At 38.5% G+C, this 20,189-nt stretch overlaps 1 protein-coding gene across 2 annotated transcripts in view; it reads left to right on the top strand.

Moving 5' to 3' along the window:
* Nucleotides 1-7,698: 7,698 nt before the first annotated feature.
* Nucleotides 7,699-20,189, top strand: part of elmod1 (ELMO/CED-12 domain containing 1) — a 52,707-nt gene continuing 40,216 nt past the window's right edge. For both annotated transcript variants that reach the window (XM_061962767.2, XM_061962766.2), the window contains exons 1-3: nt 7,699-7,809; nt 8,068-8,139; nt 17,000-17,145. In XM_061962767.2, coding sequence (XP_061818751.1) covers nt 8,123-8,139; nt 17,000-17,145 — 163 coding nt within the window. In that variant the 5' untranslated portion in view covers nt 7,699-7,809; nt 8,068-8,122. The remainder of the gene's footprint in view (nt 7,810-8,067; nt 8,140-16,999; nt 17,146-20,189) is intronic.

Genomic DNA, 20,189 nt, shown 5'->3' with positions numbered 1-20,189 from the left:
GACGCTGAAAGCCCTGGAGTTCTTTTATTTTTTACTGCCATTATTTGCCCTTTTTCTACCACATTTACCAAATGTCCCGAAACTAAAACTGTACTTCTTGGAACTTTTGGTTAATATGATAAAGTGGGGAAGGGGCTTTTGTTTACTGGTTATTATTTACTGTTAAAGTATGATGTTGTCTTTTCATTTTTCTGTCTTCATCCGATTTTGTAACCGAACAAAGCTATTTGAATGTTGTATATTTAGGGCCCGCAATGGCCCATTGCAAAAGGACTCCCAAAGGGAGTCCTTATGCAATGGGACATAAGGACCTATTGTTATTCGTTCGTTTTATTATTCTTTATTCTTCCGCCGCCACAACAAACTGTAATTTGACCCACTTAACATGCTTCAAAACTCACCATATTTGACCCACACATCAGGACCTGCGAAAATTACCTTTTTTTAAAAAAACCGAACCCCACAACTCAAAATTGCGCTCTAGCGCCCCCTAGGAAAAAAAAAACTAGACTGCCTATATCTCCCACTAGGAAGATCGGAGAGACATGAAACAAAAACCTGTATGTAGGTTTGACTTAGGCCTAGTTTTCATAATTGTATATCCTCGGGCAAAAATCAACAGGAAGTTGGCAATTCCCCCTTCAAGACAAAAAAGTACTAAAAACAGTCACTTTTGCCTCTTTGAGCTGTAATTTGACCCTCTTAACATGCTTCAAAACTCACCGAACTGAACGCACACATCAGGACTGGCAAAAATTGCGATCTAATAAAGAAACCTAACCCCAAATTTAAAAATTGCGCTCTACAGCAATTTTTGAATAAAACGGAGAAAAAACTGCTCCTCGGAAGAAAAAATGACAAAACTGCCTGTAACTCCCACTGGGAAGGTCAGAGAGACATGAAACAAAAACCTCTCCGTAGGTCTCACTTAGACCTACATTTCATAAATTGACAACCCCCAGCAAAAATATACAGGAAGTTTGCTATTCCCCCTACAACACAACATTTTTGTAAAAACCCGTCACCTTTCTTCAAACATTATCTCCTCTGAGCGCGTTTGTTGTTTCGGCTTCAAACTAACACAGGAGAGAGATTGAACCCTTCTGATTAAAAGTTGGTGAAAGAGTTGTGATACCTGCTCCGGTTTTGATTTTATGACCCTTCAAAGACCCGCTGCACTGATGCTCCTGCGGTGCTGTTTTTTTAAGATGGCTGCTCAAAAGCAGGAAGCACCAACGTGCCCACACAATGCAGACAAGGTAGGTACACTAGACAAAAGTCTTGGGACACTTCAGACTACAAGTAGACAAAAGTATTGGGACACTTAGGACTAGCACCTGCCAAATACGCGGGCCCGAACAACGCTGCTTGCAGCTTTAATTTAATATATGATTGAAAAGATGACTTATCCTCATAATCGCATTTTTTTGGAATGGACATTTCTGCTGTTTTATTTTTTAATGTAATGCTGTACCAACATTTTTTGAAAAGTGGTGTATGTGTAAAATGTACGCTTTGTAGTGTTAACCACAAAATCAGGCCAAAAAAAAGTCATTTTTATGCCTTAAGATGACATGCTGTATCTTTTGTTTACAATTAAATGTTTAGATGATTTTTCTGCAAAGAGACTCCTGAGGTGAAATGTGCCTTTTTTTTTTCTTTTTTTTTTGACCTTTTTTTTTTTTTACAGCACAATAATGCTTATGCTGAAACAAAAATTCCTTCTGTTTGGCCACAATACCCAGCAATATGTTTGGAGGAGAAAACGTGAGGCCTTCAATCCCAGGAACACCACTCCTACTGTCAAGCATGGTGGTGGTAGTATTATGCTCTGGGCCTGTTTTGCTGCCAATGGAACTGGTGCTTTACAGAGAGTAAATGGGACAACAGAAAAGGAGGATTACCTCCAAATTCTTCCAAAATCAAAATCATCAGCCCTGGGGTTGGGTCTTGGGCGCATTTGGGTGTTCCAACAGGACAATAACCCCAAACACACATCAAAAGTGGTAAAGGAATGGCTAAAAGAGGCTAGAATTTTTAGAATGGCCTTTCTAAAGTACTGACTTAAATAGAGGCTAGAATTTTTAGAATGGCCATTCTAAAGTACTGACTTAAATATGTGGACAATGCTGAGGAAACAAGTCCATGTCAGAAAACCAACAAATTTAGCTGAACTGCACCAATTGTGTCAAGAGGAGTGGTCAAAAATTCAAGCAGAAGCTTGTGGATGGCTACCAAAAGCGCCTTATTGCAGTGAAACTTGCCAAGGGACATGTAACCAAATATTAACATTGCTGTATGTATACTTTTCACCCAGCAGATTTGCTCACATTTTCAATTCATAAAAGAACCAAACTTCATGAATGTTTTTTGTGACCGACAAGTATGTGCTCCAATCACTCTATCACAAAAAATAAAGAGTAATAGAAATGATTGGAAATTCAAGGCAGCCATGACATTATGTTCTTTACAAGTGTCTGTAAACTTTTGACCACGACTATGTCTCATTACAGATTACCCGACACTGCGGCGCGATCGTGATGATGTCATGTTATCGATGGGAAAATGCATCTTTAGACAATGTGATTTGCCTGAGCGGCTAGCAGACCCCGAGAGTAACAAGCAGTAGAAAATGGATTGATGGATGGACTAGAAAGGATAGATTTAAAAAAAATCATTTAAAAACTTTTTTTTTTTTGTTACTCAGGACTACCGGTGGGCCGGATTTTGGACGCTGGCGGGCTGTATCTGGCTGTGGTTTGGGGACCCCTTAGATCAGGGTTCACCAACCTTTTTGAAACCAGGAGCTACTTCTTTGGTACTGATTAATGCGAAGGGCTACCAGTTTCCATCCATCCATTTTCTACCGCTTATTCCCTTTGAGGTCGCGGGGGGCGCTGGAGCCTATCTCAGCTACAATCGGGTGGAAGGCGGCGTACACCCTGGACAAGTCGCCACCTCATCGCAGGGGCTACCAGTTTGATACACACTTAAATAAATTGCCCAAAATAGACAATTTTCTCAATTTACCTTTAACTCTATGTTATTATTAATCCATCCATCCATCCATTTTCTACCGCTTATTCCCTTTGGGGTCGCTTTCGGGAGGTGGGGGGTGGGGGCGTGGTCGGGGGCGTGGTTAAGAGGGGAGGCGTATATTGACAGCTAGAATTCACCAAGTCAAGTATTTCATATATATATATATATATATATATATATATATATATATATATATATATCTACATCCTGAAAATATGCAAACAAAACTGTGTTTAGATAATTGATACTTCAAACTTGCATAAATAAATATTAAGGAATATAACATAACTTGGCTTCTGAGAGTTTCAAAATGTAATGAATAAAATGCTAAAGTTGTTGATAAACAAGCAATTATTTTAATAATTAAATATGGTCATTTTAAATGAATTATTATGATAATTTAAAATCAATTATTTCAAATATGTTTATTTTAATGTATAATTCTATGGCTGGATGTAATAAGGAGTCAGGAAAAAATACAATTAATTTTGATGTTTTTAGCAAAATATAGTAAAAATGCATTTAGTTTTTTGTTTTTTTTAAATTAATAAATATATTTATTTTTAGGTAAGATAAACATATTAATACAATTTATCTCTAGTCTGGATGATTTAGTTCTTGTCACCCTGTTGTCCTCCCGTCATGAAAAAAGGCTGTCCTCACTCAGGTCCGCATGGAGCTGGAGGGGGCGTGGCTTCCAGTTCCGGCTGAAAATCGGGAGATTTTCGGGAGAATATTTGTCCCGGGAGGTTTTCGTGGGAGAGGCGCTGAATTTCGGGAGTCTCCTGGAAAATTCGGGAGGGTTGGCAAGTATTCGTATGACGTCACTAGTCATAAAAAGTATTTTAGAATAACCTAAAAAATTAAAGCTGCAAGCAGCGTTGGTCGGGCCCGCGTATTTGGCAGGTGCTAGTCCTAAGTGTCCCAATACTTTTGTCTACTTTTAGTCTGAAGTGTCCCAAGACTTTTGTCTAGTGTACCTACCTTGTCTGCATTGTGTGGGCACGTTGGTGCTTCCTGCTTTTAAGCAGCCATCTTAAAAAAACAGCACCGCAGGAGCATCAGCGCAGCGTGTCTTTGAAGGGTCATAAAATCAAAACCGGAGCAGTTAATTAAAAAGCGCTTCTGTTGTGTAATCACAAGGGTTCAATCTCTCTCCTGTGTTAGTTTGAAGGCGAAACGACAAACGCGCTCAGAGGAGTTCGTTTTTGAAGGAAGGTGACCGGTTTTTTAAAAGAAATTGTTTTGAAGGGGGAATAGCAAACTTCCTGTTGATTTTTGCTGGGGGTTGTCAATTTATGAAATGTAGGTCTAAGTGAGACCTACATTGAGGTTTTTGTTTCATGTCTCTTCGACCTTCCCAGTGGGAGTTACAGGCAGTTAAGTCAGTTTTTTCATCCGAGGAGCAGTTTTTTGTGCGTTTTATTAAAAAATAGCTCAAGAGCACAATTTTGAGATTTGGGGTTAGGTTTTTTTATTAGATCACAATTTCTGCCAGTCCTGATGTGTGTGTTCAGTTTGGTGAGTTTTGAAGCATGTTAAGGGGGTCAAATTACAGCTCAAAGAGGCAAAAGTGACTGTTTTTAGTACTTTTTTGTCTTGAAGGGGGAATTGCCAACTTCCTGTTGATTTTAACCCGAGGATGTACAATTATGAGAACTAGGTCTAAGTCAGACCTACATAGAGGATTTTGTTTCATATTTTTCCGACCTTCCTAGTGGGAGTTACAGGCAGTCTAGTTTTTTTTTTTCCTAGGGGGCGCTAGAGCGCAATTTTGAGTTTTGAGGTTTGGTTTTTTGATAAAAAGTTTTGCCGTATATTACTGATGTGTGTGTAAAATTTTTGATAAAAAGTTTTGCCGTATATTACTGATGTGTGTGTAAAATTTGGTGAGTTTTGAAGCATGTTAAGGGGGTCAAAGTAGTGCGCAAAGCTGCGGAAGAATAATAATAAGAAAGAATTAAAGCTGCAAGCAGCGTTGGTCGGGCCCGCGTATTTGGCAGGTGCTAGTCCTAAGTGTCCCAATACTTTTGTCTACTTTTAGTCTGAAGTGTCCCAAGACTTTTGTCTAGTGTACCTACCTTGTCTGCATTGTGTGGGCACGTTGGTGCTTCCTGCTTTTAAGCAGCCATCTTAAAAAAACAGCACCGCAGGAGCATCAGCGCAGCGTGTCTTTGAAGGGTCATAAAATCAAAACCGGAGCAGTTAATTAAAAAGCGCTTCTGTTGTTGTAATCACAAGGGTTCAATCTCTCTCCTGTGTTAGTTTGAAGGCGAAACGACAAACGCGCTCAGAGGAGTTCGTTTTTGAAGGAAGGTGACCGGTTTTTTAAAAGAAATTGTTTTGAAGGGGGAATAGCAAACTTCCTGTTGATTTTTGCTGGGGGTTGTCAATTTATGAAATGTAGGTCTAAGTGAGACCTACATTGAGGTTTTTGTTTCAATAATAAGAAAGAATAAAACGAACGAATAACAATAGGTCCTTATGTCCCATTGCTAGTCCTTTTGCAATGGGCCATTGCGGGCCCTAATTATAAAAAATAATAACCTAAAAACTAACTGCACCCATTTTTATGGCACACACGAATGGCAGTGTTTTTTAGGGCCCGCATGGCCCATTGCATAAGGACTCCCAAAGGGAGTCCTTATGCAATGGGACATAAGGACCTATTGAATTTGTAAGGTTTTATTATTCTTTATTCTTCCGCCGCCACTTTAAACTGTAATTTGACCCACTTAACATGCTTCAAAACTCAACATATTTGACCCACACATCAGGACCTGCGAAAATTGACTTTTAAAAAAAAAAAACGAACCACAAAACTCAAAATTGCGCTCTAGCGCCCCCTACGGAAAAAAAAAAAAACTAGACTGCCTGTAACTCCCACTAGGAAGGTCAGCGAGACATGAAACAAAAACCTTTATGTAGGTGTGACTTAGACCTAGATTTCATAATAGTATATTCTCGGGCAAAAATCAACAGGACGTTGGCAATTCCCCCTTCAAGACAAAAAAGTACTAAAAACAGTCACTTTTGCCTCTTTGAGCTGTAATTTGACCCCCTTAACATGCTTCAAAACTCACCGAACTGAACACACACATCAGGACTGGCAAAAATTGTGATCTAATAAAAAAAAACTAACCCCAAATCTCAAAATTGTGCTCTAGCGCAATTTTTTAATGAAACGCACAAAAAACTGCTCCTCGGATGGAAAAACTGACAAAACTGCCTGTAACTCTCCCTGGGAAGGTCAGAGAGACATGAAACAAAAACCTTTATGTAGGTGTGACTTAGACCTAGATTTCATAATAGTATATTCTCGGGCAAAAATCAACAGGAAGTTGGCAATTCCCCCTTCAAGACAAAAAAGTACTAAAAACAGTCACTTTTGCCTCTTTGAGCTGTAATTTGACCCCCTTAACATGCTTCAAAACTCACCGAACTGAACACACACATCAGGACTGGCAAAAATTGTGATCTAATAAAAAAAAACCTAACCCCAAATCTCAAAATTGTGCTCTAGCGCAATTTTTTAATGAAACGCACAAAAAACTGCTCCTCGGATGAAAAAACTGACAAAACTGCCTGCAACTCTCCCTGGGAAGGTCAGAGAGACATGAAACAAAAACCTTTATGTAGGTGTGACTTAGACCTAGATTTCATAATAGTATATTCTCGGGCAAAAATCAACAGGAAGTTGGCAATTCCCCCTTCAAGACAAAAAAGTACTAAAAACAGTCACTTTTGCCTCTTTGAGCTGTAATTTGACCCCCTTAACATGCTTCAAAACTCACCGAACTGAACACACACATCAGGACTGGCAAAAATTGTGATCTAATAAAAAAAAACCTAACCCCAAATCTCAAAATTGTGCTCTAGCGCAATTTTTTAATGAAACGCACAAAAAACTGCTCCTCGGATGAAAAAACTGACAAAACTGCCTGCAACTCTCCCTGGGAAGGTCAGAGAGACATGAAACAAAAACCTCTATGTAGGTCTCACTTAGACCTACATTTCATAAATTGACAACTCCCAGCAAAAATCAACAGGAAGTTTGCTATTCCCCCTTCAAAACAAATTTTTTGTAAAAACCGGTCACCTTCCTTCAAAAACTATCTCCTCTGAGCGCGTTTGTCGTTTCGGCTTCAAACTAACACAGGAGAGAGATTAAACCCTTGTGTATAAAATAACAGAACAGCCTTTTAATACCTGCTCCGGTTTTGATTTTATGACCCTTCAAAGACCCGCTGCGCTGATGCTGCTGCGCTGCTGTTTTTTTAAGATGGCTGCTTAAAAGCAGGAAGCACCAACGTGCCCACACAATGCAGACAAGGTAGGTACACTAGACAAAAGTCTTGGGACACTTCAGACTAAAAGTAGACAAAAGTATTGGGACAGTTAGGACTAGCACCTGCCAAATACGCGGGCCCGACCAATGCTGCTTGCAGCTTTAATTTTTTTTTTTTTTTTTTAAATTTTTTTTTAAAAATATTTGCAATGATAAGGGGTCCAACTTCACACAGGTGGTCAGTACCTAACTGTACCTAATAAATCTGAGTCTTAACGTCATTTTTTCGTCCCGTCCACCTGTGTCACTCTCTCCCACCTGATCTGCTTTTGTGCGGCGACTCGCTGCGCCCCCTGCAGGCTGCAGCGTCACATTACGTCACCATGGTGGAGGACAAGCGGACGACGGGAGTCCAGTAAAAAAAAAAACGTTCCTGCGTCGCCTCGCTTGTCCCCACAACCATTACTCGGACTTAAAAACAGGTAAGAGCATCCGTTTTACACACCGACCCCACGAAGGGAGCCGGCCGGGGACGCCACGCAGCGTGGTGATGCGGAAGATGCAAATGGCGCGCGCTTTGCTTGCTAATCACCCCGCGGATTATTGTTAAAAAAACCCCAGCTTGTTATGCGGCTAAAAGCGTTAAAATGGGCGTCGCGTTACAAAAATGGAAATATGCGTTTATGGTAATGGTTGCGCCACCGTGGGCAGGCCTCCTCTTCATCATCTCGTCTTTGCAGGTCGTCTCCAAGCCCAACGTCCTTCTAAAAAAAGAAGAAGACCGAAGCAAGCACCATGAAGCACTTCTTAAGGTAAAGAGAGCCTCCATTGTTGTTTACTCTGCATTATATACAGGTAAAAGCCAGTAAATTAGAATATTTTGAAAAACTTGATTTATTTCAGTAATTGCATTCAAAAGGTGTAACTTGTACATTATATTTATTCATTGCACACAGACTGATGCATTCAAATGTTTATTTCATTTAACTTTGATGATTTGAAGTGGCAACAAATGAAAATCCAAAATTCCGTGTGTCACAAAATTAGAATATTACTTAAGGCTAATACAAAAAAGGGATTTTTAGAAATGTTGGCCAACTGAAAAGTATGAAAATGAAAAATATGAGCATGTACAATACTCAATACTTGGTTGGAGCTCCTTTTGCCTCAATTACTGCGTTAATGCGGCGTGGCATGGAGTCGATGAGTTTCTGGCACTGCTCAGGTGTTATGAGAGCCCAGGTTGCTCTGATAGTGGCCTTCAACTCTTCTGCGTTTTTGGGTCTGGCATTCTGCATCTTCCTTTTCACAATACCCCACAGATTTTCTATGGGACTAAGGTCAGGGGAGTTGGCGGGCCAATTTAGAACAGAAATACCATGGTCCGTAAACCAGGCACGGGTAGATTTTGCGCTGTGTGCAGGCGCCAAGTCCTGTTGGAACTTGAAATCTCTATCTCCATAGAGCAGGTCAGCAGCAGGAAGCATGAAGTGCTCTAAAACTTGCTGGTAGACGGCTGCGTTGACCCTGGATCTCAGGAAACAGAGTGGACCGACACCAACATGGCACCCCAAACCATCACTGATGGTTTGGGTTGGTTTGGTTTGCATTTCCTTTGGAAATCGAGGTCCCAGAGTCTGGAGGAAGACAGGAGAGGCACAGGATCCACGTTGCCTGAAGTCTAGTGTAAAGTTTCCACCATCAGTGATGGTTTGGGGTGCCATGTCATCTGCTGGTGTCGGTCCACTCTGTTTCCTGAGATCCAGGGTCAACGCAGCCGTCTACCAGCAAGTTTTAGAGCACTTCATGCTTCCTGCTGCTGACCTGCTCTATGGAGATGGAGATTTCAAGTTCCAACAGGACTTGGCGCCTGCACACAGCGCAAAATCTACCCGTGCCTGGTTTACGGACCATGGTATTTCTGTTCTAAATTGGCCCGCCAACTCCCCTGACCTTAGCCTCATAGAAAATCTGTGGGGTATTGTGAAAAGGAAGATGCAGAATGCCAGAACCAAAAACGCAGAAGAGTTGAAGGCCACTATCAGAGCAACCTGGGCTCTCATAACACCTGAGCAGTGGCAGAAACTCATCGACTCCATGCCACGCCGCATTAACGCAGTAATTGAGGCAAAAGGAGCTCCAACCAAGTATTGAGTATTGTACATGCTCATATTTTTCATTTTCATACTTTTCAGTTGGCCAACATTTCTAAAAATCCCTTTTTTGTATTAGCCTTAAGTAATATTCTAATTTTGTGACACACGGAATTTTGGATTTTCATTTGTTGCCACTTCAAATCATCAAAATTAAATGAAATAAACATTTGAATGCATCAGTCTGTGTGCAATGAATAAATATAATGTACAAGTTACACCTTTTGAATGCAATTACTGAAATAAATCAAGTTTTTCAAAATATTCTAATTTACTGGCTTTTACCTGTACATGTAACAATTGCTCTATTACTAGCTTCCCCTCGGACTTAAACTGCACTACATTAAAGTACCAATGATTGTCACACACACACGAGGTGTGTCGAAATTATAGACCCATCACCCTTGATCACCCCCTGGGAGGTGAGGGGAGCAGTGAGCAGCAGCGGTGGCCACGCCCGGGGATCATTTTTAGTGAGTTAACCCCCAATTCCAACCCTTGATGCTGAGTGCCAAGCAGGGAGGCAATGGGTCCCATTTTTATAGTCTTTGGTATGACTCGGCCGGGGTTTGAACTCACGACCTACCGATCTCAGGGCGGACACTCTAACCACCAGGCCACTGAGTATGGATTTATTGATCAAACTGAGGTTTTTTCCAATTAGCTTCGTGGAGTGGAAATTGTATTTCCCTTTAAAAGTAGTGTAAAGACAAGATGACTTCATATGCTTAATTGTGTTTCATTGTGTCCATTAAAGCAGTGCTTTTCAACCACTATTGTACAGTCTGGTGGGCCGTGGGAGATTATGTCATTTCACCTAATTGGCATAAGCACCGTGGCACAGGGGTTAGTGCATGTGCCTCACAATACGAAGGTCCTGAGTAGAGATGTCCGATAATGGCTTTTTTACCGATATTGTCCAACTCTTAATTACCGATACCGATATATACAGTCTTGGAATTAACACATTATTGTGCCTAATTCTGTTGTGATGCCCCGCTGGATGCATTAAACAATGTAACAAGGTTTTCCAAAATAAATCAACTCAAGTTATGGAAAAAAAAATGCCAACATGGGATTGCCATATTCTAGTGTCCCGGTAGAGTTAGTACTGCAAGGGATTCTGGGTATTTGTTCTGTTGTGTTTATGTTGTGTTACGGTGGGGATGTTCTCCCGAAATGTCTTTGTCATTCTTGTTTGGTGTGGGTTCACAGTGTGGCGCATATTTGTAACAGTGTTACAGTTGTTTATACGGCCACCCTCAGTGTGACCTGTATGGCTGTTGACCAAGTATGCCTTGCAATAGTTTGTGATGAGAACAGCCGGTAGATTTCATGTGACTCGGACTGCACGCACGCAAAGGAAATGCCTTTAAGGTTTATTGGCACTCTGTACCTCTCCCTACGTCCGTGTACACAGCGGCGTTTTAAAACGTCATACATTTTACTTTTAGAAACCGATACCGATAATTTCCGATATTATATTTTAAAGCATTTATCGGCCGATAATATCGGCAGCCCGATATTATCAAACATCCCTAGTCCTGAGTAGTCCTGAGTTCAATCCCGGGCTCGGGATCTTTCTGTGTGGAGTTTGCATGTTCTCCCTGTGACTGCGTGGGTTCCCTCCGGGTACTCCGGCTTCCTCTCAACATGCACCTGGGGATAGGTTGATTGGCAAAACTAAATTGGCCCTGGTGTGTGAATGTGAGAGTGAATTTTGTCATTCTATCTGTGTTGGCCCTGTGATGAGGTGGCGACTTGTCCAGGGTGTACGCCGCCTTCCGCCCGAATGCAGCCATGCTGCTTTCAATAACCTCCAGCACCCTCCGCGACCCCGAAAGGGACAAGCGGTAAAAAATGGATGGATGGATATATATATATATATATATATATATATATATATATATATATATATATATATATATATATATATAAAATATATATATATATATATATAAAAATTTACCTTGAAAATCATTTTTAACCTTGAAAAAAAGTTTTACCTTGAAAATTTTTTTTACCTTAAAATTTTTTTTTACCTAGAAAATCATTTTTTACCTTGAAAATAATTTTTAACCTTGAAAAAATAATTTTTACCTTGAAAAAAATTTTTTACCTTAAAATTTTTTTTTTACCTAGAAAATCATTTTTTACCTTGAAAATCATTTTTAACCTTGAAACATTTTTTTACCTTGAAAATCATTTTTTACCTTGAAAATCATTTTTTACCTTGAAATTTTTTTTTTTACCTTTTACCCATAACATTTTTTTTACCTTGGGAAAAAAAAAAAAAAAAAAAAAAAAAAATATATATATATATATATATATATATATATATATATATATATATATATCCATTTTCTACCGCTTATTCCCTTCGGGGTCGCGGGGGGCGCTGGAGCCTATCTCAGCTACAATCAGGCGGAAGGCGGTGTACACCCTGGACAAGTCGCCACCTCATCGCAGGGCTATATATATATATATATATATATATATATATATATATATATACTGTATATATATATATATATATATATATATGTCTTAATAAGGTTATCCAAAAAAATAGTGCTCGATACCGTAGTAGAGCGCAATATATGTATGTGTGGGAAAAAAAATCACAAGACTATTTCATCTCTTATTTATTTTTATTTATTTTTATTTTTTCAAGGTTAAAAATTATTTTCAAGGTAAAAAATGATTTTCTAGGTAAAAAAAAATTTTAAGGTAAAAAAAATTTTCAAGGTAAAACTTTTTTTCAAGGTTAAAAATGATTTTCAAGGTAAAAAATGATTTTCAAGGTAAATTTTTTTATATATATATATATTTTATATATATATATATATATATATATATCCATCCATCCATCCATTTTTTACCGCTTGTCCCTTTCGGGGTCGCGGAGGGTGCTGGAGCCTATCTCAGCTGCATTCGGGCGGAAGGCGGCGAGATGAAATAGTCTTGTGATTTTTTTTCCCACACATACATATATGTATATATATATATATATATATATATATATATATATATACTGTATATATATATATATATATATATATATATATATATACTCTATATATATATATATATATATATATATACTGTGTATATATATATATATATATATATATATATATATATATATATATATATACTGTATATATATACTGTATATATATATATATATGTATATAAAATGCATAATAAAAAAGGAAAAAAACATATATAAGTCGCACTGGAGCCCGGCCAAACTATGAAAAAAAACTGCGACTTATAGTCCGAAAAATACGGTATATATATATATATATATATATATATATATATATATATATATATATATATATATATATATATGATATTACCTTCAATATAAAGGCAACTTGTTTTTCCACTCTACTGGGGAAAACTATAGTTGTTTTATAGGGCAAACCTTTGCAAGCTGTCTATAGTACAACATACCTGGGATTTAGCCATGCTGCTTTCAATAACCTGGGATATTTTAGGATGCCCAACTCGCAAAAGTGATCAAGCCTGCCAAAGAAAGAAAACAATTCTTAGGTAACTTAAATAACAGCTCATCACGTTGAAAACTTTAAAGGGGAAGTTAACTTATTTTTTTAGTTTTGCCTGTATTCCTTTTTTTTTTTTTAATTATTATTATTATTTTGCACAAAATTCAATTAAAAAAGTTTTTTTTTGGATTGATTAAATGTGACCCCAAGATGTGTCAAACTGAACATTTATTTGTAAAGGAAGGGAGGCTCACAGGAAAATTCTGCTTCGGGCCTCAATTTCGAACAAATCAACAAAAATGAATCAAAACAATATATTTTGCCTTGGCAGAAGTAATACTAACAATTTACAACGAGGCCTCCAAAGCCAAAACGCCCCAGAAGTCGAACAATATGGAGTTCAACCGATATTTTCAAGGGGAATATGTGTCAGAAGTAGGGATGTCCGATAATGGCTTTTTGCCGATATCCGTTATTCCGATATTGTCCAACTCTTTAATTACCGATACCGATATCAACCGATACCGATATATACAGTCGTGGAATTAACACATTATTATGCCTAATTTGTTTTTTGTTTTTTTTGTTTGTTTTTTTTTGTTTTTTTGTGTCCTGTCCAGCTTCTCAGGCAAATCATATAGTTGATGTAGATGCCCATGTCGGCTGTTCAGATTTACTTTACAAAAGAGAAGTGTAGGATACTTCTCTTGTTGCCTTATTTGTATTTGACTTTATTAAATGTATTTATATTATCATTTAGTGCAGCCGGGCCAGAGCAGGAGGGGATAGAAAGAGAAAAAAAAAAGAAGACAGAGGGGGAAATTGTGGGGACAAGAGGGGGATTAGACAGAGAGACAAAAACAACAACAGCAAACAACAACAATAGAGCAACATCAGCAAATATGACATGTACAAATATGATGGTAAAAGTAATAGCAAATAAGCAGTTAGCGAAAAATAAAAAAATAATACAGAAATGACAATGAGCATTATTACACTACAAATGGATCAATACAAATACCAATAGAAATAGCGCTATTGATAATGAACAATACCAATAATTTACCTTTATTATCAACAATACAGTTGTTTAAATGCAACAATACATATACGTAATGATAACTTGAGATACGAAAGAATGCAGAAAAATGGAGGGGGAGAAAGAGAAGCAACCTACATTAACCTTGTAGATTGTTATAGTCACAATAGGTTAAGCTTTGTCAGTGTGCCATGTGTTACACCCAGTTTACCCTAGGGCAACAACGTTAATATAAGTTTGATGAAACGTGATTATTATGCCTAATTTGGTCAACCAGGTATGGTGAAGATAAGGTCCTTTTAAAAAAAATAAAAAAATAAAATAAAATAAGAAATAAATTAAAAACATTTTCTTGAATAAAAAAGAAAGTAAAACAATATAGAAACAGTTACATAGAAACTAGTAATTAATGAAAATTAGTAAAATTAATTGTTAAAGGTTAGTACTATTAGTGGACCAGTGAATCATGTGTGCTTACGGACTGTATCCCTACAGATATATTGATATATAATGTAGGAACCAGAATATTAATAACAGAAAGAAACAACCCTTTTGTGTGAATGAGTGTAAATGGGGGAGGGAGGTTTTTTGGGTTGGTGCACTAATTGTAAGTGTATCTTGTGTTTTTTATGTTGATTTAATTAAAAAATAAATAAAAAAAAAACAAAAAAAACAGATAATAAAAAAAACGATACCAATAATTTCCGATATTACATTTTAAAGCATTTATCGGCCGATAATATTGGCAGGCCGATATTATCGGGCATCTCTAGTCAGAAGTCCAATAAAACTCGGAGGTTAGACTATTATCATGCTCAGTGAGCATCTTGAAGTGTGTTTAGCTTTTTTCTTTGGATTTTTGTGTGATGACACCACATGATGGTGGGAGGGAACCACCCGCAAATTCAGCTGCGGGTGGTTCAAAGCGCACACATCGGGTGACTGCGTGTTTTCACTCCTTTAAATATGAAGTGTGATTAAAGGCGGATTAAAACAGTCTCGTCTCAGACCTGCCGAGCCTTCCCAGCGGATTTTCCTCGCTGCCATTTCTGCCAAAGTAAAGCAGGTGACGTCCCCATAGTTCCATAACGGGTCACCATGCATTTTCCCATGGCGCACATTTCTCCGTTTGACAAAAATAGCATTTAATGAGCCTCTAATTTTACTAATCTGCTCCTTTATGCGCCCCTTTTTTAATTCGCCTTTTCTGTCGTTGCACGGTAACACATTATCTCAGAGGATTTTCACTTTTAACAGACCCCTGATTAGTATTAGGAATTCCATCTTTACCCCAAAAAAAATCGCTTTTTGTCAGAGAGGTATTCACTTTGTTCAATGTTGCGCTTGTGTTTGTTTCTTTAACGTTTAATGTTGTTAATCTTAACAATAGACTTACTTCTGAAGTGGTCACGCCAGTCTCTGGACCTTAATGAGATTGAAAAAAACGTTTAGTTGCCGATCGACAGCCTCAAAATTAGAGATGTTCGATAATGGCTTTTTTGCCGATATTCCGATATTGTCCAACTCTCAATTACCGATTCCGATATCAACCGATACCGATATATACAGTCGTGGAATGAACACATTATTATGCCTAATTTTGTTGTGATGCCCCGCTGGATGCATTAAACAATGTAACAAGGTTTTTCAAAATAAATCAACTCAAGTTATGGAAAAAAATGCCAACATGGCACTGCCATATTTATTATTGAAGTCACAAAGTGCATTTTTTTTTTTTAACATGCCTCAAAACAGCAACTTGAAATTTGGGACATGCTCTCCCTGAGAGAGCATGGGGAGGTTGAGGGTGGGGGGAGTTGCGGGGGTGTATATTGTAGCGTCCCGGAAGAGTTAGTGCTGCAAGGGGTTCTGGGTATTTGTTCTGTTGTGTTTACGTTGTGTTCTCCCGAAATGTGTTTGTCATTCTTGTTTGGTGTGGGTTCACAGTGTGGCTGTCAAGAGTTTGTAGGACACGAACCCCAAGATGCAGAGACGGTGGAAGGCATTGTGCGGGAAAACAAGATTTAAAGTTCATAAAATAAAGGAAAAAACACAAACTAGGAACAGGAAACAGGATGCCAGGAAAACAGGAACTGGAAGACGAGGAACAAAAAGACAGCAAGCTACAAAACATCTACAATAAATAGCTTACCGCTACCGCTTACAGCTACACTGGCATCGGCAAGTAGGAAAGACAATAATCCAGCACTGACTGGAGGGGAAGGCAGGTTTAAATAGCAGCTGGCTGATTGACACCAGGTGTGGCCAGGTGCCAATCAGCCACAGCTGAGGGGAAGCAGCACTCAGGGAGACACTCAGGAAATGAAGACAAAATAAAACTAAGACAAACGTAGAGGAAAAACTAAAACACAGTCAAACTGTCAGGGACAAGCCTGACAGTGGCGCATATTTGTAACAGTGTTAAAGTTGTTTATACGGCCACCCTCAGTGTGACCTGTATGGCTGTTGACCAAGTAGGCATGCATTCAGTTGTGTGTGTGAAAAGCCGTAGATATTATGTGACTGGGCCGGCACGCAAAAGCAATGCCTTTAAGGCACGCCCCCAATATTGTAGTCTGGGGGAAGTCGGGAGAAATTCGGGAGAATGGTTGCCCCGGGAGATTTCCGGGAGGGGCACTGAAATTCGGGAGTCTCCCGGGAAATCAGGAGGGTTGGCAAGTATGACTGGGAGACGCTACTGCTCTGTATTTCTCCCTACGTCCGTGCACCACTCCGTACAGCGTTTTAAAAAGTCATAATTTTACTTTTTGAAACCGATACCGATAATTTCCGATATTACATTTTAAAGCATTTATCGGCAGTCCGATATTATCGGACATCTCTACTCAACATCTTCATGTCCTTGCAAGCGAGTAAACCTACAAAATCAGCCTGGGCAATAAACAAAGTATAAGAAAGACATTGTTTTCCAATCTAAATCCTTGTGTATTCTCCCCCCCTCTAGGGTTTTGACCCAGTTCTTCGTGTTCCTTTATTGCAAATGTCTGTGGCGAGGACTCAAGTTCGTGGCCCGGAAGTTCAGCGGAAGGTGCGAGCTGCAGCGGATCTGCTACAACAACAAACACGGCGCCCGCAGGACGCTCAAGATCGGTACGAGCTCCAATCCTTTGAAAATGAGTCTTGTTAACCTATTTGTAACTTTACAACGGAGGCCAGTAAGTGTGGCTGTGCAAGTGTGTGTTGCTAAATCTCACTCTCTGACGCCTTAAGAGTAAGGCTGCAGCTAACGACTATTTTTCTATCGATTAATCTATAGATTATTTTTTTCGATTAATCGGTTAATCTATAGATTATTTTTTCGATTAATCTATAGATTATTTTTCCTTTTACCGATTATTTTTTTTATTTAAAATGAAGATGAAAAAATAAATGTAGGCCAGTTTTTTCAAAAGGCATGGCTTTTATTTACAAAAAAAAAAAAAAAAAGTATGGCCACTCAGTCAACATTGACAACAACATGACAAAATATTCTGTAACAATGTAAACATTTAAAATTTAACAAAATTAAAAGTAGCTTATTTGCTTTTTAATGTGCAAATATAAAAGTAAACATCCAGTGCAAATCTTAATATTCTGCAATAGTATAAGCATTTGAAAAGTAAAAGTATTGCTTATTTTGCTTTAAAATGTGCAAAAATAAAGGTAAACATCCAATTCAAAAAAGTGCAAAACGAAAATAATCTGTAACAATGTAAACATTTCAACAAAAGTAAAAGTATTGCTTATTTGCTAAAATGTGCAAAAATAAAGATAAACATCCAATTCAAAAAAGTGCAAAACGAAAATAATCTGTAACAATGTAAACATTTCAACAAAAGTAAAAGTATTGCTTATTTGCTAAAATGTGCAAAAATAAAGATAAACATCCAATACAAAAAAGTGCAAAACAAAATATTTTGTAACAGTGTAAACATTTCAACAAAAGTAAAAGTATTGCTTATTTTTCTTAATAACACAACAATGATAGTATGATTAAAGTGAAAGTTAATTGTTGGTTTGTACATAGTATATGTAACTGTTAATGTTGTAAAAGGTATTTGCACAACTAATTAACGTTAGCGTTTGTGACACGTCTTGTGCCGTGGGGTTCTTTCAGGACCGACAGACTGAACGCCAGACGGCTTTGTCAGGTTTACAATCTTTTAATTTTACACAAAGTATTTTCTCTTCCAACTCTTTTCTCTTTCTTTCCTCGCTTTTCAGCTCCTCTTCCTCGCTCGCTCGTCGTCCTGTCTCTGTCTCTCCTCTTTTCTCGCTCCACGACAGCTTCACTCTGGCTCCTTCCAGTCTCTCTTCCCTTTCTCTCTGCTGCTCCCCTTTTCTTCAGCGAGAGGAGATTGGATGATCGTGCCCAGGTGCGCGGATCGCGCACCTGGGCACGATTGCGGCGTCGCTCCCGGCGCGCCCCACCTCGCCGCTCGCTCGCCGGCCCCGCCTCTCCACAGCGTTAAAGAGGAGCGCGTCTTTGTAAACACTGAACAGGCACGCCAAACGCACCTCTCAGAGCGAAACGGTGCTTTAGTTTATGAATTTACAATGCAGATACAAATGACACATTCATGTTGTTGTGTAATGATGACAACGTATACTCACGCGGACGATTGACTAGTTGATGGTGATGGCAAGAACACTGTCGGTTGTTTTCTTTTCAAATGTTCATTCATAGCCGTTGTGCTGCTATGATAGGCTATTTCCGCTCGACACTGTGCATACAACAACATTATTAGTCCGTTTATTGAAATAGTCCCACACTTTTGATGACTTTTGGCGTGCTTTTTTCCCCTCGATCGCACCGTCTGCTTTGCGATCCGCCATGACAGTAGTGTGACGTAAATATGCGACGCATCGACGCACAAAAATGGTGTCGACGTATTTACGTAACCGATGACGTCGACTACGTCGACGCGTCGTTTCAGCCTTACTTAAGAGCTTGTGGTAGATATCAAAAGGATAACTGTTTTTTTTTAGCTCAATGTCTAGCGGTTTCGTACTATTATTCGGAGGACCCCGGTATGGAAATGAAGTTGAAAAGAGAGCTAGGTATCAAGCTAGGGCCAGGGGTGTGTGTTCATATTCAATTTAAATGCCCAGGGGTGTGTCAGGTGGCAAAATGTCACCATGTTGTGAACAATGTGAGTTACTCAGGTCGGTTACCATCAAAGTGTACTTCAGGACCTCACAAGCACAGCATTTACTTATATGACCCAATCCAAACTGCCTTTCCTTGTCGTGGTGCAGAAAAAACCCATCAACCAGCACAAAAAGTCAACACACGTGGTCACACATAACACAACCTGTGTGGATATTATTATTTTTTTTAAAAACCCGTCCCATCACCATAAGAAATTGGAAATTACACCCATTTAAAGCCATTACAGGGCATGATGGGAAAAATGACGACCTCTCGTGATTTCACGGGAGTAAACGAGGTAGGAGTTGAACTTTCACATACTCTTAATATTCAATTATAGTAACTATTAATTATATATCCATTATATTATTATAATATGTAAACACATATACATATACCATACTTGCCAACCCTCCCGGATTTTCCGGGAGACTCCCGAAATTCAGCGCCTCTCCCGAAAACCTCCCGGGACAAATTTTCTCCCGAAAATCTCCCGAAATTCAGGCGGACCTGAGTCCGCTTTCCCACAATATAAAGAACGTCTACAGTAAAGCAGTCTGTCTGCCGTAAACAGCAATGTTGTGACACTCTTAAACAGGACAATACTGCCATCTAGTGCATTTGATGAAAGCACTTTTGTGCGTGCCACACAGCAATGCATCATCAGAGAGGGTGTTCAGCATGGTTAGAAAGATAGTGACAGAGAATAGAACAAGGATGGACAATTCAACCCTTAACTCAACAATGAGTAGATGAGTGTTATGTGTGTGTATATGTGTCAATAAATGAACACTGAAATTCAAGTATTTCTTTTATATATATATATATATATATATATATATATATATATATATATATATATATATATATATATATATATAGCTAGAATTCACTGAAAGTCAATTCTTTCTTTTATATATATATATATATATATATATATATATATATATATATATATGAAATACTTGACTTGGTGAATTCTAGCTGTAAATATACTCCTCCC

Source organism: Nerophis lumbriciformis, linkage group LG09, assembly GCF_033978685.3.
Source record: "Nerophis lumbriciformis linkage group LG09, RoL_Nlum_v2.1, whole genome shotgun sequence".
Taxonomy (NCBI): Eukaryota; Metazoa; Chordata; class Actinopteri; order Syngnathiformes; family Syngnathidae; genus Nerophis; species Nerophis lumbriciformis.
Note: the sequence above shows the minus strand (reverse complement) of the source record. Positions and strands in the feature narration are given on the sequence as shown.